The sequence below is a fragment of the Rhinoraja longicauda genome, chromosome 4, assembly GCF_053455715.1.
Source record: "Rhinoraja longicauda isolate Sanriku21f chromosome 4, sRhiLon1.1, whole genome shotgun sequence".
In the NCBI taxonomy this organism is placed as follows: domain Eukaryota; kingdom Metazoa; phylum Chordata; class Chondrichthyes; order Rajiformes; family Arhynchobatidae; genus Rhinoraja; species Rhinoraja longicauda.
In genome coordinates, this window is record NC_135956.1 from 17,984,922 (window position 1) to 18,005,867 (window position 20,946).

The following is a 20,946-nucleotide window of genomic DNA, read 5'->3' on the forward strand; positions in this document are numbered from 1 at the left end:
TGGAGAGAAGGAATGGATGATGTTCTGGATTGAGACCCTTCTTACTGATTTAAGTTACCTTAGTTTAAGGTAATTTATTCTCACCCAAAGCAATGTTTTCCCTACACTGGGTTGCACAAACAAAAAGCTCCAGGTACTTTGATCTTTGTACTTATTGACTTGCACTGGTTACAATGTCGATTGAAAACTTTCAATGTGAAGGAGACTCGAGCCTTGTTGCCTGGAGCCACAGAATAAGCAGTGCACAGATACTTTATATGTAGGGAGGGAGGGCAGAATTTAAATATATATGTAGGTCCAAGGTACTGCAGATGATGGAATCTTGAGCATAAAAGCAAAAGTGCAGGAGTAACTCTGGGCCAGTCTGAAGTAGGATCTAGACCCGAAATGTGACATCCATTTTCTCCAGAGTGTTGTCTGATCTGTACTCTGGCACTTTGTGTTTGTTTTGCTCAAGATTCCAGCATCTGCAGGATCTTAAGAACAGTCCTGACCAGAACTGTTTCCTAGCTATGTGTAGATGTGGTATTTTATTACTCTCAGAAACTATGATTGCAGATTGTTCTACAGTTGTTGAAGACGACAGTGTTCTAAATTTCATTTTAGAAATAATGACTGGAAAGTTTTATAAATTCCTATAAAGAAACAAAAACAATGTTTCGGAGAAATTGCAAAAGCACTATCATTTTCATTTTTCTTTTTTTGTCTTGGCTTCAAAGATGAGCTTTTAATAGCAAAGATAAACACAAAATACTGGCGAAACAGATGTTGTTGTTAAAAGCGTAGGAAAGAACTGCAGATGCTGATTTAAATCTATCATCCAATTCTATCAGTCTGAAGAAGGGTCTCGACCCGAAACGTCACCCTTTCCTTCTCTCCAGAGATGCTGCCTGTCCTGCTGAGTTACTCCAGCATCTTGTGTCTATCTTAGATTTAAATCAGCATCTGCAGTTCTTTCCTACGCTTTGAATAGCAACATCTTTGGTCAGTGTTCCTAAATTAGATGAGATCATGTTAGTAGGGATTTTTTAAACTTGTCAGTAAGAATTTAATTATTGCTATTAATTGTGAATTTTGAACGCTGCGAAACTATCATAATTTTTCAATGAAAGCTTTGATATTGATTGAATGTATTATGAGATCAAAGCCTTCTTGGAGTTTGTCATCAGGTAGTTAGTCATGTTGTTACATGCCCAGTTTGGGCTCTTCTAGTTGCATATTACCATATGGATCTATGCATGTACACTGAAGTGTTTAGGCAGAGAGTTTTTTACGAACTATATAACAAAATTCAAGGACGTGATAAATAGAAGCATGAGTAGGCTCTACAAGCCTGCTCCCTTGCTATCAAGATCATGAGTGATCTCCTATTTCTGTGCCACTTAGTACAGTTTAGTTTATTGTCACGTGAAAAGCTTTTGTTGCGAGTTAACCAGCAGAAAGACAATTCATGATTACAATCGATCCATTTACAGTGCATAGATGCAAGATAAGGGAATAACTTAATAGTGTAGTTGTCACACCCCTTAACTCTCCAATTGCCTGGAAATCTATTGATCACTGTTTTGAATGAATTCAGTATGTGAGATTTCACTGCCATCTGCAGTGGAGCATCACAAAGGCTCACCACTCGACAAAGATAAGTCTCCCGTTTTTACCATCGGAAAAAAACAGAAACTGTTACCACCAAGTTTAAGAGCAGCTTCTTATGATAAACCAACAGGCTCTTGAACCACACTATTCAACCCTAACCACAACCCTACTTCAGCAACAAACAACACTAGTCTTTTTATAGGTTGTACTATGAATTTTGCCTTGCACATTTATAGTCTGACTATCTACTATAACTGATAACTTATTGTTTATTGGATATTTATTTTGTTGTGTTATGTCAATGTGCCTGTAAAGCTGGATCAAATAAAAATTATATTGTTCATTTCCTGGAGCATATAACAATTGACTCCTGACCCCATATTCTCAATTTATTATTTTTTATTTTTTTTACTGACAAAAAATTGTACGTTTCAATGCGATCTTTCTTTCCCCCCACCCTATCTTTGGGAAATTTTTATAAAAGATAAATATGGAACACAATTGGATATTCTCAGTGCCTACATTGATGATACCTTATCTGCCTTTGGCAGAATATTTTTCTATTCATGGCATCTTTGAGTCCGTTTGTGAAGGTTGACCTGCATAATCCAGATAGTACATTGGTTTCACTTCTGGATAAGACAAAACTCATCTCTTCCCAGTAGCTGCTTGTTTTGAGGCGAAGCAGTACACAGTAAATGTAATAGGAAGAAACTGCAGATGCTGGTTTAAACCGAAGATAGACAAAAAATGCTGGAGTAACTCAGCTAGACAGACAGCATCTCTGGGTAGAAGGAATGGGTGACGTTTCAAGTCGAGACCCTTCTTCAGACTTGAGAAAGAAGGGTCTCGACCTGAAATGTCACCCAGTCGTTCTATCCAGAGATGCTGCCTGTCCCACTGAGTTACTCCAGCATTTTGTGTCTATCCTCAGCAAATGTAATAATTCTATCACTTGCTTCCCATACTTTAAGCTCGATATTCTCAGTACTTCTGCATTCCCAAAGCAGTATGTGGCATATCAAGCATGGAAACTCTCCTGACTCCGAAAGGCAGCATTTATTGTTGTGATAATCAATTGTCTTTGTAATTTTCCACCATATAATACACACCCACATTAAATTGGAGCCATTTACAATGTATAGTTTAGTTTGGAGATACAGCACGGAAACTTGTCCTTCGGCCCACTGAGTCCTTGCTGACCAGCGATCCCTGCTCACTAACACTATCTTACACACTAAGGACAATTTACAAATTTACAGAAGCCAATTAACCTACAAACCTGTACGTCTTTGGAGTGTGAGAGAAAACCGGAGCACCCGGAGAAAGCCCACGCAGTCACAGGGAGAACATACAAACTCCGTACAGACAACACCCGTGCTGGGATTGAACCGGGGTCTCTGGCGCTGTAAGGCAGCAAATCTACTGCTGCGCCACTGTGCCACCCTTACATACATGATAAGGGAATAACGTTTAGTGCAAGGTAAAACCAGCAAAGTCCAATCAAGGATAGTCCGAGGGTCACCAATGAGGAACCACATGTTAAAATATAATCCTTAATCACTGCGCAGAATCGTGAATTTTAATCTAAAAAATATAGAATCGGTGTTCCATCCTGCAGCAAATTGGATTTAACCTTTGCAACATTGCATTCATTTCTATCTGTCTTGTATGGCCATTTTATTCTTTAATGTTTTCATATGGTACATGATAACAAAGGAGAAATAACCTGATTTTAGCCACTGATTTATTTTTGGGAGAAGGACATGCTTTGGCATGATGGATTAGAGACATAGGGATACAGCAACAAAACATGTCCTTTGACCCAACCCGCCCATCCATGCTGAACAAGATGCCTCATCCATGCTAGTTCCATCTGCCGAATAATGGCCCATATCCTCCTAAACCTTTCCTTATAAATGTATTTTCACTGTCGTTATTGGACCTGTTTCAGCTCCCTCCTCCGGCAGCTCACTTGGGTTCTTGACCATAGGCTTAAATTCATGATTGTTCGTGTATATTTATCAAGAGGCAGCGAAAGAAATGGGCAATATTTTTTATCTTTAAGCACTTCCATATAGTAAGACCCATGATTTCAGTTCAAATAAATAATCTTTTGTCGAATATGCTACAGATTCACTTGACCAAATGTCCACTCGAGTGCTGGCGCACTCCGTCACTAACATGTCACTTAGGAAAGTGCACTAAAATTTCACAACAATGCTGGAATCCACAAATTTCTAACCATTGGCACAAGTTAATGAGAATGGGTCGGCTTAACTAAACAATTAGTTCATTTAGTCTTTACGGATTTCTTTTAACTCCCTCGTGGCCAAAGTGCATGGATGAGGGAGAAATTTTAACTGCTGAATTTAAAAATGTTTGGTTTGCCATTTCCCAATTTTGTGTTTTAAGTTCTGCCTTTCTTTTAAAAGTGTTTCCTTTCCATTACATTTTGTTTGCAATGAATGCGTTGCTGTTATGAGCTGTAGAAACCTCCAATCCAATGCTACTTTTCGGAAGTATTGAGTGGTACGACCAGTCATGGTGGGGTGGCACAATGGTAGAGTTGCTGCCTTACAGCACCAGAGACCCAGGTTCGATCCTGTCCATGGATGCTGTGTGTACAGAGTTTGTGCATTCTCCCTGTGACTGTGTGGGTTTTCTCCAGGTGTGCTGGTTTCCTCCCACACTCCAAAGACATACAGGTCAATTGGCTTGGTATAATTGTAAATTGTCCCTACTGTGTGTAGAATAGTGTTGGTGTACAGGGATCGTTGGTCGGCATGGACTTGGTGGGCTGATCCACACTGTATCTCTCAACTAAACTAAACTTACGCCATTAACAATTTTTTATTCGTACTATTTTTAAGAAGCATTTCATTTATTTGCAAACTTACATAAATCTCTTGGAAATTTTCCTGTCGGGTAAAATGTTATTTTTGAAAGAGACGTGTCTGGCCTATCAGTTCCTGAGCAGACTTTGACCATGTACTTTTATCTTTCTGTTAAGAGGTTGATACAGATTTGCGTTTTCTATTGGTTAGCGGCTTGTTTTTTGTTTTTCAATTGAGGTACTTTATAACAGGCCATTTGGTAAACTTGGATTTCCACGCATGTGGACGACATCTACCTGTGAGACAGTGGTATTGGTGAAACTGCTACAACGAGCTGGACTTTGTAAAAGTTTGGCAAGGAAATACTCTTTAACATGTACTTGTACATGGAGAATGTTAACTCCTCGTTTGAAATGGATTGTAAAAGTGAAGATAGCACTTTTGGAAAATCTTGGCTCTGGGTAAGTGAGAAGTTGTATAACTAAAGCAAAAGCCCTTAACTAGGTGGGAGGTGAGAAACATCTGTGCTTACTTTCAGAACTGGTTGTAACACGATTGTTCAGTTGGAATCCTTAAAAGCTCATGAGATCAATTCACAAGGGTACAATTTAACATGGTACAGGCTGCCCCTGGGTAACAAATGGATTCCATTTGTACAAATATCTATAAGTTGCTTTTTCTTCCAAGCCAGAAAGTACACTAAAATCACCGTCATAATCTACCTCCACATTATTGTAATGAAAAGTGCAGGACTGATGTGAAGGAACAATTCATAAAAATGGAGAATGAAAGGAAACTAGTTCTGTCGTTTGTAGGATGACCCTGAGTTTGTAGGATGGACTTCTGAATTTAATAACATTATGGGAACTTACAGTATACATAGGGGAGTCCAGGTTGGGTGTTAATAACACGGAGACGGCCTCTGTATAAACAAAGCCTAATTTTAACAGATGTGAAGCTGTAAAATGTTTGTACATTGAACAATGAAATATACAACATAAAAGCTACTAGCAGTTCTGTGGCAAATAAGTGTGATCAATTTTCACTCCTTTAGTGGAATAACTAAGACTGTGGAGTCTCCCTCTCAATAAGTATTTTCTCTGTCTAAGCTTTTATCATTTTAAAGAACTCCATCTGCAGCATTTTCTAATTTTTTTTGGAACAAATTCATGTCGGATTTAACAGGAATCTGAGGGGTAACTTTTTCTCACAAAGGGTGGCAGGCGTATGGAACGAGCTGCCAGAAGAGGCAGGTAGTATCGCAATATTTAAGAAAAGATTAGATAGGTACATGGATAGGACATGTTTAGTGGGATATATGGGCCAAACGCAGGCAGGTGGGACTAGAGCAGATAGGACATGTTGGCCGGTGCGGGCAAGTTGGGCTGCAGGGCCTGTATCTACACTGTGTGACTCTATTTATGCCACATGCCCTGCTAATTTTAAATCTTTACTCCTTGCATATCCATAGTGATCATGTAATGTAATGAATCCTTGCAAATGTTCCAAATTCAAAACAGAACACAGAAGCAATATTACATAGGCTCTACAATGTAAAAAAAACCAACTCAGATATTTGCACAAGCATTCTGTGTTGTGATCATGACTTGTTTTAAATGTTTAACATCAAGATTGGTATTTAGGGAAGAAAATTGCTATGTAATTAGCTTTTGCACATTGCTATGTGTCAAAAATGAGTATCCTTGATTGTCTGAATTGCTATGAGTCTGCAGATGTAGTCAGATTGATCTGGTGATGCTCTGCCATCTTTAGCTTATGCTTGTTTTGGGGGCTAGTCCCTTTCAGTTTTCTCTTCAGCATATAAAAGGTATGTTCAATTGGGTTCAGATCAGGTGATTGACTTGGCTACTCAAGAATTGACCATTTTTTAGCTTTGAAAACTCATTTGTTGCTTTAGCAGTATGTTTGGGATCATTGTCTTGCTGTAGAATGAACCGCTGGCCAATGAGTTTTGAGGCATTTGTTTGAACGAGCAAATAGGTCTATACACATCAGAATTCATTATGCTACTACCATCAGCAGTTGTATCATCAAAGATAAGTGAGCCACTACCTTCAGCAGCCATACATGCCCAGGCCATAACACCCCCACTACCGTGTTTCACAGATGAGGGGGTATGCTTTGGTTCTTGGGCATTTCCTTCTCTCCTCCATACTTTGCTCTTGCCCTCACTCTGATATGTTAATCTTCATCTCATCGGTCCACAAGACCTTTTTCCAGCTGTGGTTGCTCTTTTAAGTACTTCGTGGCAAACTGTAACCAGGCCATCCTATTTTTGTGGCTAACCAGTGGTTTGCAACTTGCAGTGTAGCCTCTGTATTTCTGTTCATGGTCTTCTACAGACAGTGGTCATTGACAAATCCACACCTGACTCCTGAAGAATTTGGGAATTTTTCTTTATTATAGAGAGAATTCTTCTGTCATCAGCTGTGGAGGTCTTCCTTGGCCTGCCAGTCCCTTTGCGATTAGTAAGCTCACCAGTGCTCTCTTTGTTATTAAAGATGTTCCAAACAGTTAATTTTGGTAAGCCGAAGGTTTGACTGATGTCTCTAACAGTTTTATTCTTGTTTCTCAGTCTCATAATGGCTTCTTTGACTTTCATTGGCACAACCTTGGTCCTCATGTTGATAAACAGCAATAAAAGTTTTCAAAGGTGATGGAAAGACCGGAGGAAAGACTAGGTGCTGAGAGCTCTCTTATACCTGCATTAAGGAGGCAATTAAACACACCTGAGCAATTACAAACACCTGTGAAGCCATGTGTCCCAAACATTATGGTGCCCTGAAATGGAGGGACTATGTATAAACACAGCTGTAATTTCTACATGGTGAAACCAAAATGTATAAAAATACCCTTTAATAAAATCTGACAATGTGCACTTTAACCACATGGGATTTTTTTTCTATTACAAATCTCAAATTGTGGAGTACAGAGGCAAATACATAAATGATGGGTCTTTGTCCCAAACATTATGGAGGGCACTGTAACTAGTATACGTTGGTCAGCGCATACTCAGTGAGCTGTGGGGACTGTTTCCACGCTCTATCTCTAAACTAAATGGAGTGACTGATATAATCAAAAATTGTTGCGCCTGTTTCTGCACAATGTACTGGTGAAGAAAAGGCCATTACTAAGCATATGGTTTTTGACCTTTATGATTCTGGTGAACTATTGCAACAGTACTGTTCCTATTTAAATCTCTAGAGATGGATGTTAGCCCGATTCCAGCATTTATATTGCTAAATTCATTTCCCTAACAAGTTTGCATACCCAGAAAAACAATTTAGGAATTGAATTTAACGCATTGGGAATTGCTGCACAAGTGGAAACAAGTAGAAAAATAAACAGCTTAAGGTTGGCTTTTATGTCCTGGCATCTATCTGTGCCATGTCCCTTTCTCTCCCTGCGTCCCTTTCAGACTTCCCCCGTCACCAGACAATTGATTGAACAGTCTATTTAAACCGTATGTGGACTGAAGTTTCCAAATGGGCACTTGAATGACACACTTGAATAGGAAATATATAGAATTCATGGAGGCATACTTCAGTAAGCAATTGAGATCTTTGGGGAAGTTGAACTATTGGCAGCAGTTTAAAAACCTTTCACTTTCTTTATTACTAGCAAAAAAACGCTTGCATTTTGTTTAGAGCATGCTTCCTATTATGCACTCCCAGTTCTCGTAAATACTCCTTATCGTTCTTCAATTTGCACAACTCGACCTTTGACTTCTTGATTGGTTTTGGCGTTTAGTTTGAATGTTCATTTGCCTGGCATTGAACTTTAGATCTGATTTTAAAAATAAATGATTTTCCTGTTTGGTTTCTCTGATTTGTGTTTGTTTGGTTCTTTCATTTAAATAGTTGCAAGATGTTTTCAGAATGTCCATTGCAAAGTGCAGAGTTTTTGGCCGTGACGGTATGTTGCCACAGAAGGCTGTGGAGGCCACGTCAGTGGATATTTTTAAGGCAGAGATAGATAGATTTTTGATTAGTGCAGGTGTCGGAGGTTATGGGGAGAAGGCAGGAGAATGGGGTTTGGAGGGAGAGATAGATCGACCATGATTGAATGGTGGAGTAGACAATGGGCCGAATGGCAGAATTCTACTCCTATCACTTATGACCTTATGTTGTACAAATGAGTGATGCCTTGGCGAACAGATGTCTGCAGTCCAACCCCAATAGGAAGTTGTGAATGGTGGTGAACAACTTATACGAATACCACTGATCTTGATTACCAAGCCCAACTCAAAAATGCAAGAGCCGAACATAATCGCGAGAAGAGATGAGTGGCTGATCCATCTCGGCCCTCCTTGTTGATGTTCCTATTATCACAAGTCAAGTCTGAGTTAATTTGATCCACCCCATGTGAAAAAGCTACAGTAGATGCAGCAAAAACTGCCTTGAGGTTCTAGTCGTAGATTCAGATCTGTGCTTCAAAACCATCGGCAAGGTTCCAGATGACACCATAGTCGCAGGCACTTTCTTGAACAATGATGAGACATGGTATAGGAAGGAGATCGCAATCTTGGCGGAATGGAGTCAAGAAAACAACCGGCTTTATCTTGCACTAAACGTTATTCACATTATTTCCTTTATCATGTTTATGTACACTGTAGATGGCCCGACCGTAATCATGTATCGTCTTTCCACTGGCTGGTTAGCACGCAACAAAAGTGTTTTACTGTTTTTGCATTTTGCATTCAGTAGTTACATAACCTTTGCTCCATTTTCAAAGTTCCTTTGACTTGTTGATATCGAGGGGGAGGTTTAATTTAGTTTATTGTCATAATTAAAGGTTTATTCTTGATAGGCAGTGCCTCAGGATGACTTTCCGTTCCACTTCTGAAGTGGCTGGTGCTAATGTACGACCTACAGATTGTCACAGGAAGGGGACGGAGAATGCTTTGACAGGATAGATGGGGTAGTCTGGGAAGTGTTGTTTACTTTCTGGTGTTTACTCGGGCTTGTGTGTGTTCCTAACAAATGGATTTGGATTCTTGTTGCCATCGCAAATGCTGCTGCTGCACTTTGAGCAGTCATGGGATATTGTGCGTCTCAGGGACATTTTGAGAACATGATTCATTTGGCCTGTTCTTTGGAGCTGACTGAACTTCGGCCCTCTATGTTGGGCACATTGACCTGTGAAAGAACACTGAACTTGGTGTGGTTATCCTACCACTTGATTAAGAGGATTTTACAATGGCCTGTTTCCTTCATCATTGTTACTTTTTCGCATATATTTCATTCATTTGTTCTATATCTTTCTATATCACTGACTATATCTCTCGCTTCCCTTTCCCCTGACTAGTCTGTGGAAGGGTCTCTACTCAAAGTGTCATCCATTCCATCTCCCAGAGATGCTGTCAGGCCCACTGAGTACTCCAGCATTTTGTCTATCTTCAGATTTGCAGTTTCTTCCTAACTTTTCAGAGACAGTGTTGAGTATTTTTCCTGACTATGGAGGTGCATAACCTTGCAGCATTCAGGAGGGCAGGGGCCATTGTTGCCCTTTAGATTGTGAGCTTCATGCCAACTTCAAGATCTCGATCTTTAAACATTTTTTAATTCCCAAATGGCCAAAGGCCAGACTAACATATTGAAAGTGAAGCAACAAGGAACTGCATTTGCTGGCTTACACAAGGACACAAAGTGTTGGAGTAACTCAGTGGCTGAAGAAGCATCCCTGGAGAACATGGTTAGGTGATATTTGGGGTCGGAGCCCTTCTTTAGTCCAGCACAGTGGTGCAGTGGTAAAGCTGCTGCCTCACAGCGCCAAAGACCCGGACTCAATCCTGACCTCTGGTGCAGTCCGTGTGGAATTTGGACCTTCTCCTTGTGACCGTGAGGGATTCCACAAGGTGCTCTGGTTTCCTCCCGCATCCCAAAGACGTGTGGGTTTGTAGATTAATTGGTCTCTGTAAAAAGGCCCCGAGTATGTAGAGAGTGGATGCGAGAATGAGATAACATAAACTAATGTGAACGGGTGTTCGATGGTCAGCGTGGACTCGGTGGCCAGAAGGGCCTGCTTCCACACTGTATCTCTAAGCTAAACTCTAAACACTTTGTGTCCTTTTATATTGAAAGTGGCGTTAAAGTTCATCAGTGTTTGCCTTCACTGAGGTTGGAAGAAGTGCAAGTTCTGAGTGCTCTCGGATTGAACCATTCTGGCAGGTGCTAGAGGATCTCTTATGTGTATGATCTATGGAACTGATGTGCAACAATGCTGAGAACTATTCGGTGCTCTGTATGTTCCTCTTTGCTCTATCTGTTATACTCGAGCTTTACTTGACTCTATTTATTAATATGCTAAATTTAGAATACTGGTCTGCAAGGTCAGTTTGAGATTGAGAAGGAGGAGGTGTTGGAGTTGTTGAATAGCATTACGGTGGATAAATCCCAAGGATCTTATGGAATTTATCCTATGTTATTGAGAGAGGCAAAGAGGGGATTGCGGGATCTTGGCGCCCATTCTAGCCACAGGTGAGGTCCTGGAGAACAGGAGAGGAGCTAATGTTCCTTTATTTAAGAAGGGAAATGGAGACCATCCAGGAAATTCTAAACCCCTAGAGACCTCCTAGGGGAGAATTCTTTGAGATAGGATTTATTCGAACATGATTTTGTACATGGCCGGTCAAATCTTACTAACGATCGAGTTTTTTTGAGGAAGTGACGAAGGTGATTAATGAAGATAGAGAAGTGGATGTTGTGTATGTGAATTTTAGCAAGATATTTAATTAATAAAGCCCCCAGGGTAGGCTGATCCAGAAGATTAAGATGCACGGGATTAACAGCGACTTGATCATATGGACCTAGAACCGGCTTACTGATGGAAAACGGAAGGTTGTGATGTATAAATATAGCAAGCTTATCGAAGCCCTGACCTATGTAAACAAGCATATCATATGCCTCCTTTACTACATCTACCTTGAACTTGTTCGGATTAAACCCCATCTGCCATGTCTCCTCACATTTCTGCAGCTAATTTACTGCATATCCCGGTGTATAGACAATAGGTGCAGGAGTAGGCCATTTGGCCCTTCGAGCCAGCACCACCATTCAATATGATCATGGCTGATCATTCTCAATCCCGTTCCTGCCTTCTCCCCATACCCCCTGACTCCGCTATCTTTAAGAGCTCTATCTAGCTAGCTTGTGTATACTTTGACAGCTTTCCTCACAGTCCATGATCCAACAATCTTGGTGACATCTACAAACTTACTAATAGCTACAGAGTTGTTGATTGATCTGCGTGACAAACAATGCCATGCCCTCCCAGATGTAACTTTCATGCTCAAGCTAATGTCTGAGGTATCTGAAGCCAATTTAAATTGATTTGTGCCTCCTCTAAAGGATGCCTGTGCAGTATGGGAGTGCTCAGCTCATGCAAGGAAGATTGATCCTGTGCTGAACACAAGCTGTTGCTGCATCAGTAGATGCATGAAACCTACCGAGACTGACAACATCTACCTACTCTCTGGCATTGCACCTCCTGGAATCACAAGAGCTGTAGCCAGTCAAAAAGAACGACTCAGACAATCAGAGGATGAAGGACACCCCCTACATGACCACACTTTGCTACCTCACCGTTTGAAATCACGCAAAAGTTTCCTCTCTTCTGTCCAACCCCTGGACTGCAGTGTATCGTCCAGAAAGCTCAAACTCTGGGAAGAGAGACTAGAGAAATCTCCAGAAGACATTCACATGGCAATCGATCCCTCTGAGAAACTCCCACCAGGTTCCGACCAACCGTAGATAACCTGGCGCAGTCTCAACAGACTGGGGACAGGCATGGGGAGGAGCAAATCGAACATGCTGAAGTGGGGATACACTGAAGATGCGGTAGACTGCGAGTGTGGACGGGGCCTCCAGACTATGGAACATTTCCTGAGCTGTGACATGCTGCATGACACATGCACTGTAAAGGATCTTGCAGAGGCCAACGGCATGGCACTAAAATTTGCTCGCTATTGGCAAACACTTGTGTGATGACACGAATAAATAAATTCTCGAAAGTAATTTTTAAAATGTGTGAAGCAAACGTGCATGTGTCACAGTAAGAAAGTGAAAGGTGTAGATTGGGAGGAAATGGTGATGTAAATAAGACATGGACAGTATCCTAATCAAGATTTACTGCCGTGTAGGAAAGAACTGCAGATGCTGGTTTAAATCGATGGTAGACAAAATGCTGGAGTAACTCAGCGGGACAGGCAGCATCTCGAGAAAAGGAATGGGTGATGTTTCGGATTGAGACCCTGTCTGAAGAAGGGTCTCGACCCGAAACGTCACCTATTCCATCTCTCCAGAGATGCGGCCTGTCCCCCTGAGTTACCTCAGCATTTTGTGCCTACCCAAGATTTACTGCCGACTGTTCAACCTGCAACTGACACGTGCAGAGATATTTTTGAAGTGCGGCAGCAACAATGAGCGTTAACCTGTGACTTGTAACTTCCTGCTCATTTGTGGTTTCGATTTGCCTCTTGTGGCTAATCATGATAAGCTTGCTTCGGCATTGGAGCCAAACAAAATGGTGAATGGCTGTCGATCGAATTGAAAATGAAGCATGAAAATGTATCTAAAATTGATTACCAAAATTGTTAAAGTGTTGATTCTTAAAATGGTGTTGATTTGTGAGGAACATAAGCTCTGTAGTTTTTTTTACTGTTATTTGAGCATTGTAGCATGTAGCTGAATATTGGATTTTTTTCCCCAGGAGACCCAAATGAGGTTAAAGTGTAAAAACATGGCAGTTTCTTGGGCTCAAACAGTCAACTGCACAATTTGCAAAGTCCTTTAGAAACAAGGAACTGCAGATGCAGTCTTTTGTCCATCTAGAAAGTGCGCATTAATTGCCATATATGCACCAGACACTGAACAATGACATTCTTTACTTACTGCAGCTCACGGGTACATTAAATGCAACAATACAACTGATTAGCTATAGAATAAATTATCAGTTCTGAGTAAACCAGACAATGATGGTGCAAGCCAAAATACATAGTACAATCTTAATAGTACAAAGTCCATAATAGAAACATGGAAAATAGGTGCAGGAGGAGACCATTAGGCCCTTCAAGCCAGCACCGCCATTCAATATGATCATGGCTGATCATCCAAAATCAGCACCCTGTTCCTGCTTTCTACCCATATCCCTTGATTCCTTTAGCCCTGAGAGTTATATCTAACTTGTAATAGTTCATTGCTGAGGGAGGGTTATGGTTAGGGTTGTGCAGGGTTATTCATGAGCCCTGTGGTTAATGGGAAGAAGCTGTTCTTGAACTTGCACGGTAATGGTTTTATAACATTGTCAGCACCAGAAATGTGGTGACTCTTTGTGTACTGCCTAGGTGAGGTCTGTGGTATGATTTTACTGGATTGTTTGCAAAAACAAGGAATTTCACTGTACCTGGGTACATGTGGCAATAAAGTATCATTAATGGTTCTTAGGCTCCTGTACCACCTTCCCAATGGTAGCAGTGAGAAGAGATTGTGGCCAGGGTTGTATGGGTTACTGATGGTATTAGCTGCCTCTTTCAGGCAGTGCTTCCTGTAGTTTCCTTCGATGATAAGGGAGGTCAATATCTGTGGACTGGACAATGTCCACTTTCTGCAACCACCTCCATTCTCAAGTATTTGAATTGCAGAACCAAGCCGTGTGGCCACAAGTCTGTATGCTCTCCGCTGTACACTTGTGGAAGGTCAATAAGTAGACATGCCGAACCTCCTCAAACATCTAAGGAAGTAGAGGTGCTGATGAGCTTTATTTGCAATTGCGTTAATGTACTGGGTTCGGAACAGGTCATCAGATGTGTGCATGCCCAGGAACTTGAATCTGCCGACTTGTGGCTGTCCAACAAATGAAGGAAGGTGAATGGTCCCGTGACTTTCCCTTCCTGAAGTTGGGAATCGGCAGCTTGGTCTTCCAAACGTTGAGAGCAAGAATATGGTCCTGGCACCACTCAACTAGATGAGCTGCCCCCCTCTCCTGTGCTCTGACTCTCTTTATCCGTTATTCGTGCAACAACAGTTGTATTGTCAGCGAATTTAAAGATGGCATTGGAACTGTGTGTAGCTCTCAGGTCATGGGTATTCAGTGAGACTCTGCCTCGAGTTAGATGGAACAGCTTGATGCTACTGTAATTGCATGATACACATCTAATAAACACTTACCGCAGATGGTCCTTTTGGTGCAAGGTGATTTTCAAATGGCACGTGAGATCTTGATTACTGCCACGATGCCACAGGTAATGGAAAACTGTGTCTGATAAATGTGACATCATATTCCTTTAGTTCAATATTGTAGAGATTTTTATAAATGAAATCCTTCTCACTTAATTTCAGGTGCATGTGTGTTCGTCTTATTAATGCAGGGAGGTTTTTGGTGATTTAATGAGGGGATTAACTCTGCATAAATAGATCAGGTCAGAAGCTGAATGTGTCTAGGCTGACTTTGGAACATTAACTGGAGTCCTTTCGGCAGTGATCAGGAAACTACCTCACTGGAGATGGTTTCACAAATAATTTGCGAGTTTATTGTAGCCTATTGCGAGATGAAGTAGTAGTTTTGGACATGACTCAGCAAGTGGCTTTCTGGAGCTCTTTAAAACACGATAAGGGCAGAGTGAGAAATGTTTAATCTGATATTCTCAGCTGGCGTCTGATTGACACTGACGTTCATTCCGAGTTGTTTCTCAAGAATCTTTGAAGAAGGGTTTTGAGTGGAATACTGTTGACTTTTTGAAGACCAGTCTGAAGATGGGTTCCAATCTGAAACATCACCTATTCCTTTTCTCCAGAGATGCTGCCTGACCCACTGCTTTACTCCACAATTTTGTCTATCTACTGTTGACTTTGCCAGCTTTGTTCAGTTTTGTCTTTGCCCCTCTAAATGTGTACGAGACCTGTCAGTGACTTGTCAGTCATTTTAACTCTCCTTGCATCCAAATAGACCTGTCTATCCTCAAACGGACACAAAGCGCTGAAGTAACTCCGCAGGTCAGGCAGCATCGATGTTTTGTATCAAGACCCATCTTCACCCTCTGCTCTCCCCTGCTGTGGGCATACCATTTGCAAATTGGAGGAACAATATCCTATTTTCTACTTGGATAGTTAAGGTAGAGATAGTTAGATTCGTGATTAGTGTCAGGTGTTATGGGGAGAAGGCAGGAGAATGGGGTTTGGAGGGAGAGATAAATCAGCCATGATTGAATGGCGGAGTAGACTTGATGGGCCAAATGGCCTAATTCTGCTCCTATCACTTATGACCTTTACAACACAATGTTGTGAACCTTGATTTTTCCAATTTCAGGTAACACACATCTGCTGTTTCCTTTCCCCCAACATTCCCCAAAACCTTGAACTTCTTCCACACCCTCTCCTGTCCACCTAGTTTTCTTCTTCCAATAATCAGCTCTACCACCTTCCCCCTGCCTGGTTCTATCTTCCTGTCATCAACTTCCCTTTCCATTCCATATATCACCTACTAACCTCTGTCTCTTTTTCCCCAGCAGCTATATACTGACAATCTTTCGTCTTCAATCTTTGTACTGTTGCAAGATCTCAAACCGAAAGTGAAAGTCTCAACTTGCACTTTTCACTTCCTCAAAAGCTGCTTGACCCGTTGAGTTCCTCCAGCACATTGTCTTTGGTTTCAGATTCCAGCATTTGCAGTTTCTTGTGCCTTCATGCAGTAAGATAATATTTAAATTTATCTTCCTTCAACATTCAAAGCTGGCCCTAAATATATAAGTTTGGTGAGTTATTATTTTTAGAATTATTTATTATAGAAGAAATAGTCCGTTGTGACACTGATAATTAAATGAGCATGTTGGTCTTAATGGGGGAGTGCACTGATTTGTGTGCCCACTATTGGCATCCTGCTTCTCCTGGTGCTTTTCCCTGCCTGGGAGAGTGGGTGTGGACTGTGCTGTTGGTTAGTATGGTGTCGAGTGATCAAAAAGTTGGCATTTATACAAATAAGTGACATTTCATTCTTCTAGGTTGCAACTCTTGCCATGGATAAAGAGGCATCATTATTAAGGCCTGTAAATTCAAGATTCACTCGCTCTAAGCTAACTCTTCTCCCTTCCCCTGACCGCACCCACAATCTTTCCACAGGAGTGCAGAGTGTGGTTAGAACGCAAAGTCTGTCTCTTCCTTTCATTACTGCCTCAAGAAGCAACCTATGTTCATTCTCATGCAATGAACAATGATGTGGTGGAACAGTGGGGCAGTGGTAGAGCTGATGCCTTACAGCGCCAGAGACCCGGGTTCCATCCTGACTGTGGGTGCTTGTCTGTACAGAGTTTGTATGTTCTCCCTGTAAACTGTGGGTTTTCTCTGGGATTTCTGGTTTCCTCCCACACTCGAAAAACGTTTGTGGGTTAATTGGCTTGGAATCAGTGTAAATTGTCCCTAGTGTGTGCAGGATAGTATTAGCATACAGGGATCTCTGGTCGGCATGGACTCGATGGGCTGAGGACCTGTTTCCATGCTGTATCTTTAAAACTAAAACGTTTTAAAAAAAAAATCTCCAATTTGAGTTAAGCTTAAAAGATCGTGTGCTTCTGACGTAGAAACATAGAAAATAGGTGTAGGAGTAAGCCATTCTGCCCTTCGGACCAGCATCGCCATTCAATATGATCATGGCTGATCATCCAAAATCAGTACCCCGGGTTTTTCTCCATATCCCTTGATTCCTGTAGCCCTAAGAGCTAAATCTATAAAGGGCCTGTCCCACTTGGGTGACCTTTTTAGGCGACAGCCGGCGACTGTCATAGTCGTAGCAGGTCGCCGAATAACCGGCGACTGGACTATGACAATGTCTACGACAAGCTACAACAACCTACCACCTAGTTGACGTCAAGCTACAGCAAGCTACCGACAACCGGCGACCCAATCGTCATGACTTAGGACGTCCAACTACAACCGCACCTTCGACAACCTACGACCACACAGGCGACAACCTACGACAACTGAAGTCAACCTACGTCAACCTACCCGCAAGCTACATCCCCGTCGGCGACAACTGAAGACAATTCACGTCATTTTGGCCTCCGGTTTTGACGCCGGTACCTGTCGCCGGTTGACGTAGGTAGTCGCCAATGGAATTTACCGAGGTCAGTACCAGCGACAACCTACCTCACCTTGCGACAACCTACGACAGCACCTACGTCAGGAGACGTCAAGCTACGATCATCGGCGTCAAACTAACAATCGCCGAAAATGTAAAAATATCTAAAAATCCAGCGGCGACCAGAAAGATGCTACGACTCTTTGGAGACTACTCACGACCATACAGGCAACACCGGTATACAGACAGCCTAGTCGCCTGTAGTCACCTAAAAAATCGCATAAGTGGGGCAGGCTCTTAACACTCTCTTGAAAACTTACGTGCTTACAACCACTGTTTTATTTTGCTCACGTGATGTTTGAGAGACTTTGAGATCGGGAATGGTAAATATTAGTTGTGTGACAATGCACCTTTTGTGACAGTCCCATGGGTGATTAAAGAATAATTAAGTGGTTTCTCCCATTGTTAACTGCTGAGAGCAATATTTGTCCCAGTGCTCTGCTTTTACCCTACAAAGAAACAACAACATTATCAGTGAACTTTAACAGAAATTCTGCTTGCATTTAAAATTTTAATCTTGATACTGTACTTCAGCCACAGCCTCCTTCATGGCATTTTCAATGCCCTTATCAAAAAATAACAGATAAATCACTTCTCCACATACTAATATCATTGAAGGTTCCCCGAAAGGCAGCAATACCTTAAGGAATACGAAATTGAAACCAAACACCAAAATAAACTGTCCCTTGTTAGATCCTATTTGTTTACTCTACGTTGGGTTTTATTCAATAGACTGCTGTTGTTTATCTTTTCTGCTCCCAATAGGGCAGTTTACTTAACCAGCTGTCATTAGTCGGTGAGCTCTGACATTTACAGCTTGCTTTTCTGAAATGTACATGTGGTTTGTTCGTTGGAATTGAGTCTGTTTGTGTCTCATTTTGGCTGTAGGGAGATGTTTAATCCATTGGTTGCTTGGTTAAACAATTTGGTAACTAATGATAGAATCAACCTCCTTCCATTTGGCATTTTTCTTTGTTGTCAAAGATTTCAGATAGCTTTGGTTATTATGATGCAAACATAGCCCTTTATCCACCAGCTCCAGTGCCTCCATGCCATTATGTGGCCGGAACTTAAACAACATTGTATATGTTACATAGTATATTGAACAGAAATTAAAAGGATTTAACACATTGTTGCCTGTTTCAAAGAATGTTTCTCCTAAATGTAACAAAGCAACTTAATCAACCCTTTTGTTATTGCACAGTAGTTTTTATTGTTCGCTCTTTATTTACCATTAATTTAGGGGTAGTTGTCTTTTGCCATTGAGTGTTGAGAACTGAAATCTTCCTTATGAAATTTAATTTTCCATTCCTGTGATAAACATCAGTATTGGTGCAAGTTTATTAAAAAGCCGTGCCAGGGACAATTATAGAAATTATCTGTTAGAAAGTGGATTTACCATAATTATTGTTGTCCTTTGCATGTTTTAAACAAAGTGGTTTTCCCATCAATCCTAATGTTGAATTGGCAGGCACTGTTCATGATCATAATCCATAATGGAGCTCGTGCTGTGCTTTTAAATAAAACTGGAGTGCTGGAAAAGCTTAGTCTGACAGCATTTGTGGAGAGTTTTTCTTCCTCAGCATTTGAAAGCTTGTTTTTGCTTTGCCTTAATACTTTGTGGTGGGGGAGTCGGTGGGACTGGAAAATGAATTCTCATGTTTCCAGATCTGGCAAATGAGATATACAAACACAGTCATTAGCCCAACTTTCCCAGTATGACCAAGATGCTCCGACTGTACTAGTCCTGCCTGCCTGCATTGGGCCCACATCCCTCTAAACCTTGTACCTGTCTAAATGTCTTTTACATATTGTTTTAGTACCTGCCTCAACTACATCCTCTGGCAGCTCATTCCATCTCCCCACCACCCTCTGCGTGAAAAAGTTGCCCCTCGGGTTTCTATTAAATCTTGCCCCTCTCACCTTATGTTCTCTGATTTTTAATTCCCCTACATTGGGTACAAAAAAACCCTGTGGATTCATCATATCTATTCCTCTCATGATTTTATACGCCTTTAAAATTTGCTCCTCGTGTTCCGATGAAATCTTTCCTATCTCACCTTAAACCTATGTCCTCTGGTTCTTGATTCCCCTGCTTTGGGTAAACGTGTGCATTCATCCTTTCTATTCCCCTCATGATTTTATGCACCTCTTAGCCTCCTGCACTCCAATGAATAAAGTCCTAACGAGCCCCAACTTTCTCTGTAGCTAAGGCCCTTGGGTCCTGGAAACATCCTTGTGCACTCTTCGTTTTTGCACTCTTTCCAGCTTAACAATATCCATCCCATGGCATTATTGTTAAGGAAGTGTTTGGCTTGCTCACTAGAAAGAAGCAGGGTTGTGAAAGGTAAGAGATGGCCAAACAGCATGTGGAAGTCTATTCTTGGGTTTTGACTAGAGAAAAGTATAAATTTATCATCGGCTTTTGACTTGCGTGTGTGTTAAGTTCTAAAATATTGACATGACCAAGGCTTTAAACTCCTTTCATCAGATTTCATCCACTCCTAACAGTGGATTTTGCAAACTGGTGAAAATTGCTCACAAACAGTTAGGCAAGGACCGTTTTAGGTCGAGTACAGTGTGGTTTGTGATGACATTTATGAATAAGTTGGGCGTTTGCACTCAGCCAGTAGAAACCTCTGACAAAATAATCCCTTTTGATTGTAGAACTTGCCACAGTAAGCATCACAGTTGGTCATAACGCTGAAACAACAAATGATTTGTTACAGTTAAATCTGAAAGGAAAATTAGTCTGAAATTCCATCACAGTTCTGTTTCGAACAGGAAATATGGTACTTGACTGTTTAGAAACATAGAAAATAGGTGCAGAAGGAGGCCATTTCGAGCCAGCACCGCCATTCATTGTGATCATGGCTGATCATCCACAATCAGTAACCTGTGCCTGCCTTCTCCCCATATCCCTTGATTCCACTAGCCCCCAGAGCTCTATCTAACTCTCTTTTAAATTCATCCAGTGAATTGGCCTCCACTGCCTTCTGTGGCAGAGAATTCCACAAATTCACAACTCTCTGGGTGAAAAAGTTTCTTCTCACCTCAATTTTAAATGGCCTCCCCTTTATTCTTAGACTGTGTCCCCTGGTTCTGGACTCCCCCAACATTGGGAACATTTTTCCTACATCTAGCTTGTCCAGTCCTTTTATAATTTTATACGTCTCTATAAGATCCCCTCTCATCCTTCTAAACTCCAGTGAATACAAGCCCAGTCTTTGTATTCACTGGAGTTTCACTGATAGACATACCTATAAATTGCATCATTTATTTGGTGAATTGTCTCGGTCTTATTTCTATGTTCAGTGTTTGGATCTTTTTTCAGTGCCTCGTGTGCATGAATGCAATGGGTGTTTGA

At 41.3% G+C, this 20,946-nt stretch overlaps 1 protein-coding gene across 2 annotated transcripts in view; it reads left to right on the forward strand.

Annotated features, from left to right (window-relative positions):
- The window catches only part of lpin2 (lipin 2), a 94,811-nt gene that overhangs the window by 11,933 nt on the left and 61,932 nt on the right, over positions 1-20,946 (forward strand). Inside the window, exon 1 of one of the 2 annotated variants that reach the window (XM_078397281.1) lies at positions 4,752-4,891. The exons of the other annotated variant lie outside the window; for it this stretch is intronic. Coding sequence (XP_078253407.1) covers positions 4,805-4,891 — 87 coding nt within the window. The 5' untranslated portion in view covers positions 4,752-4,804. Of the gene's footprint in view, positions 1-4,751; positions 4,892-20,946 lie in introns of those variants that run through there. 2 annotated transcript variants of the gene reach the window in all.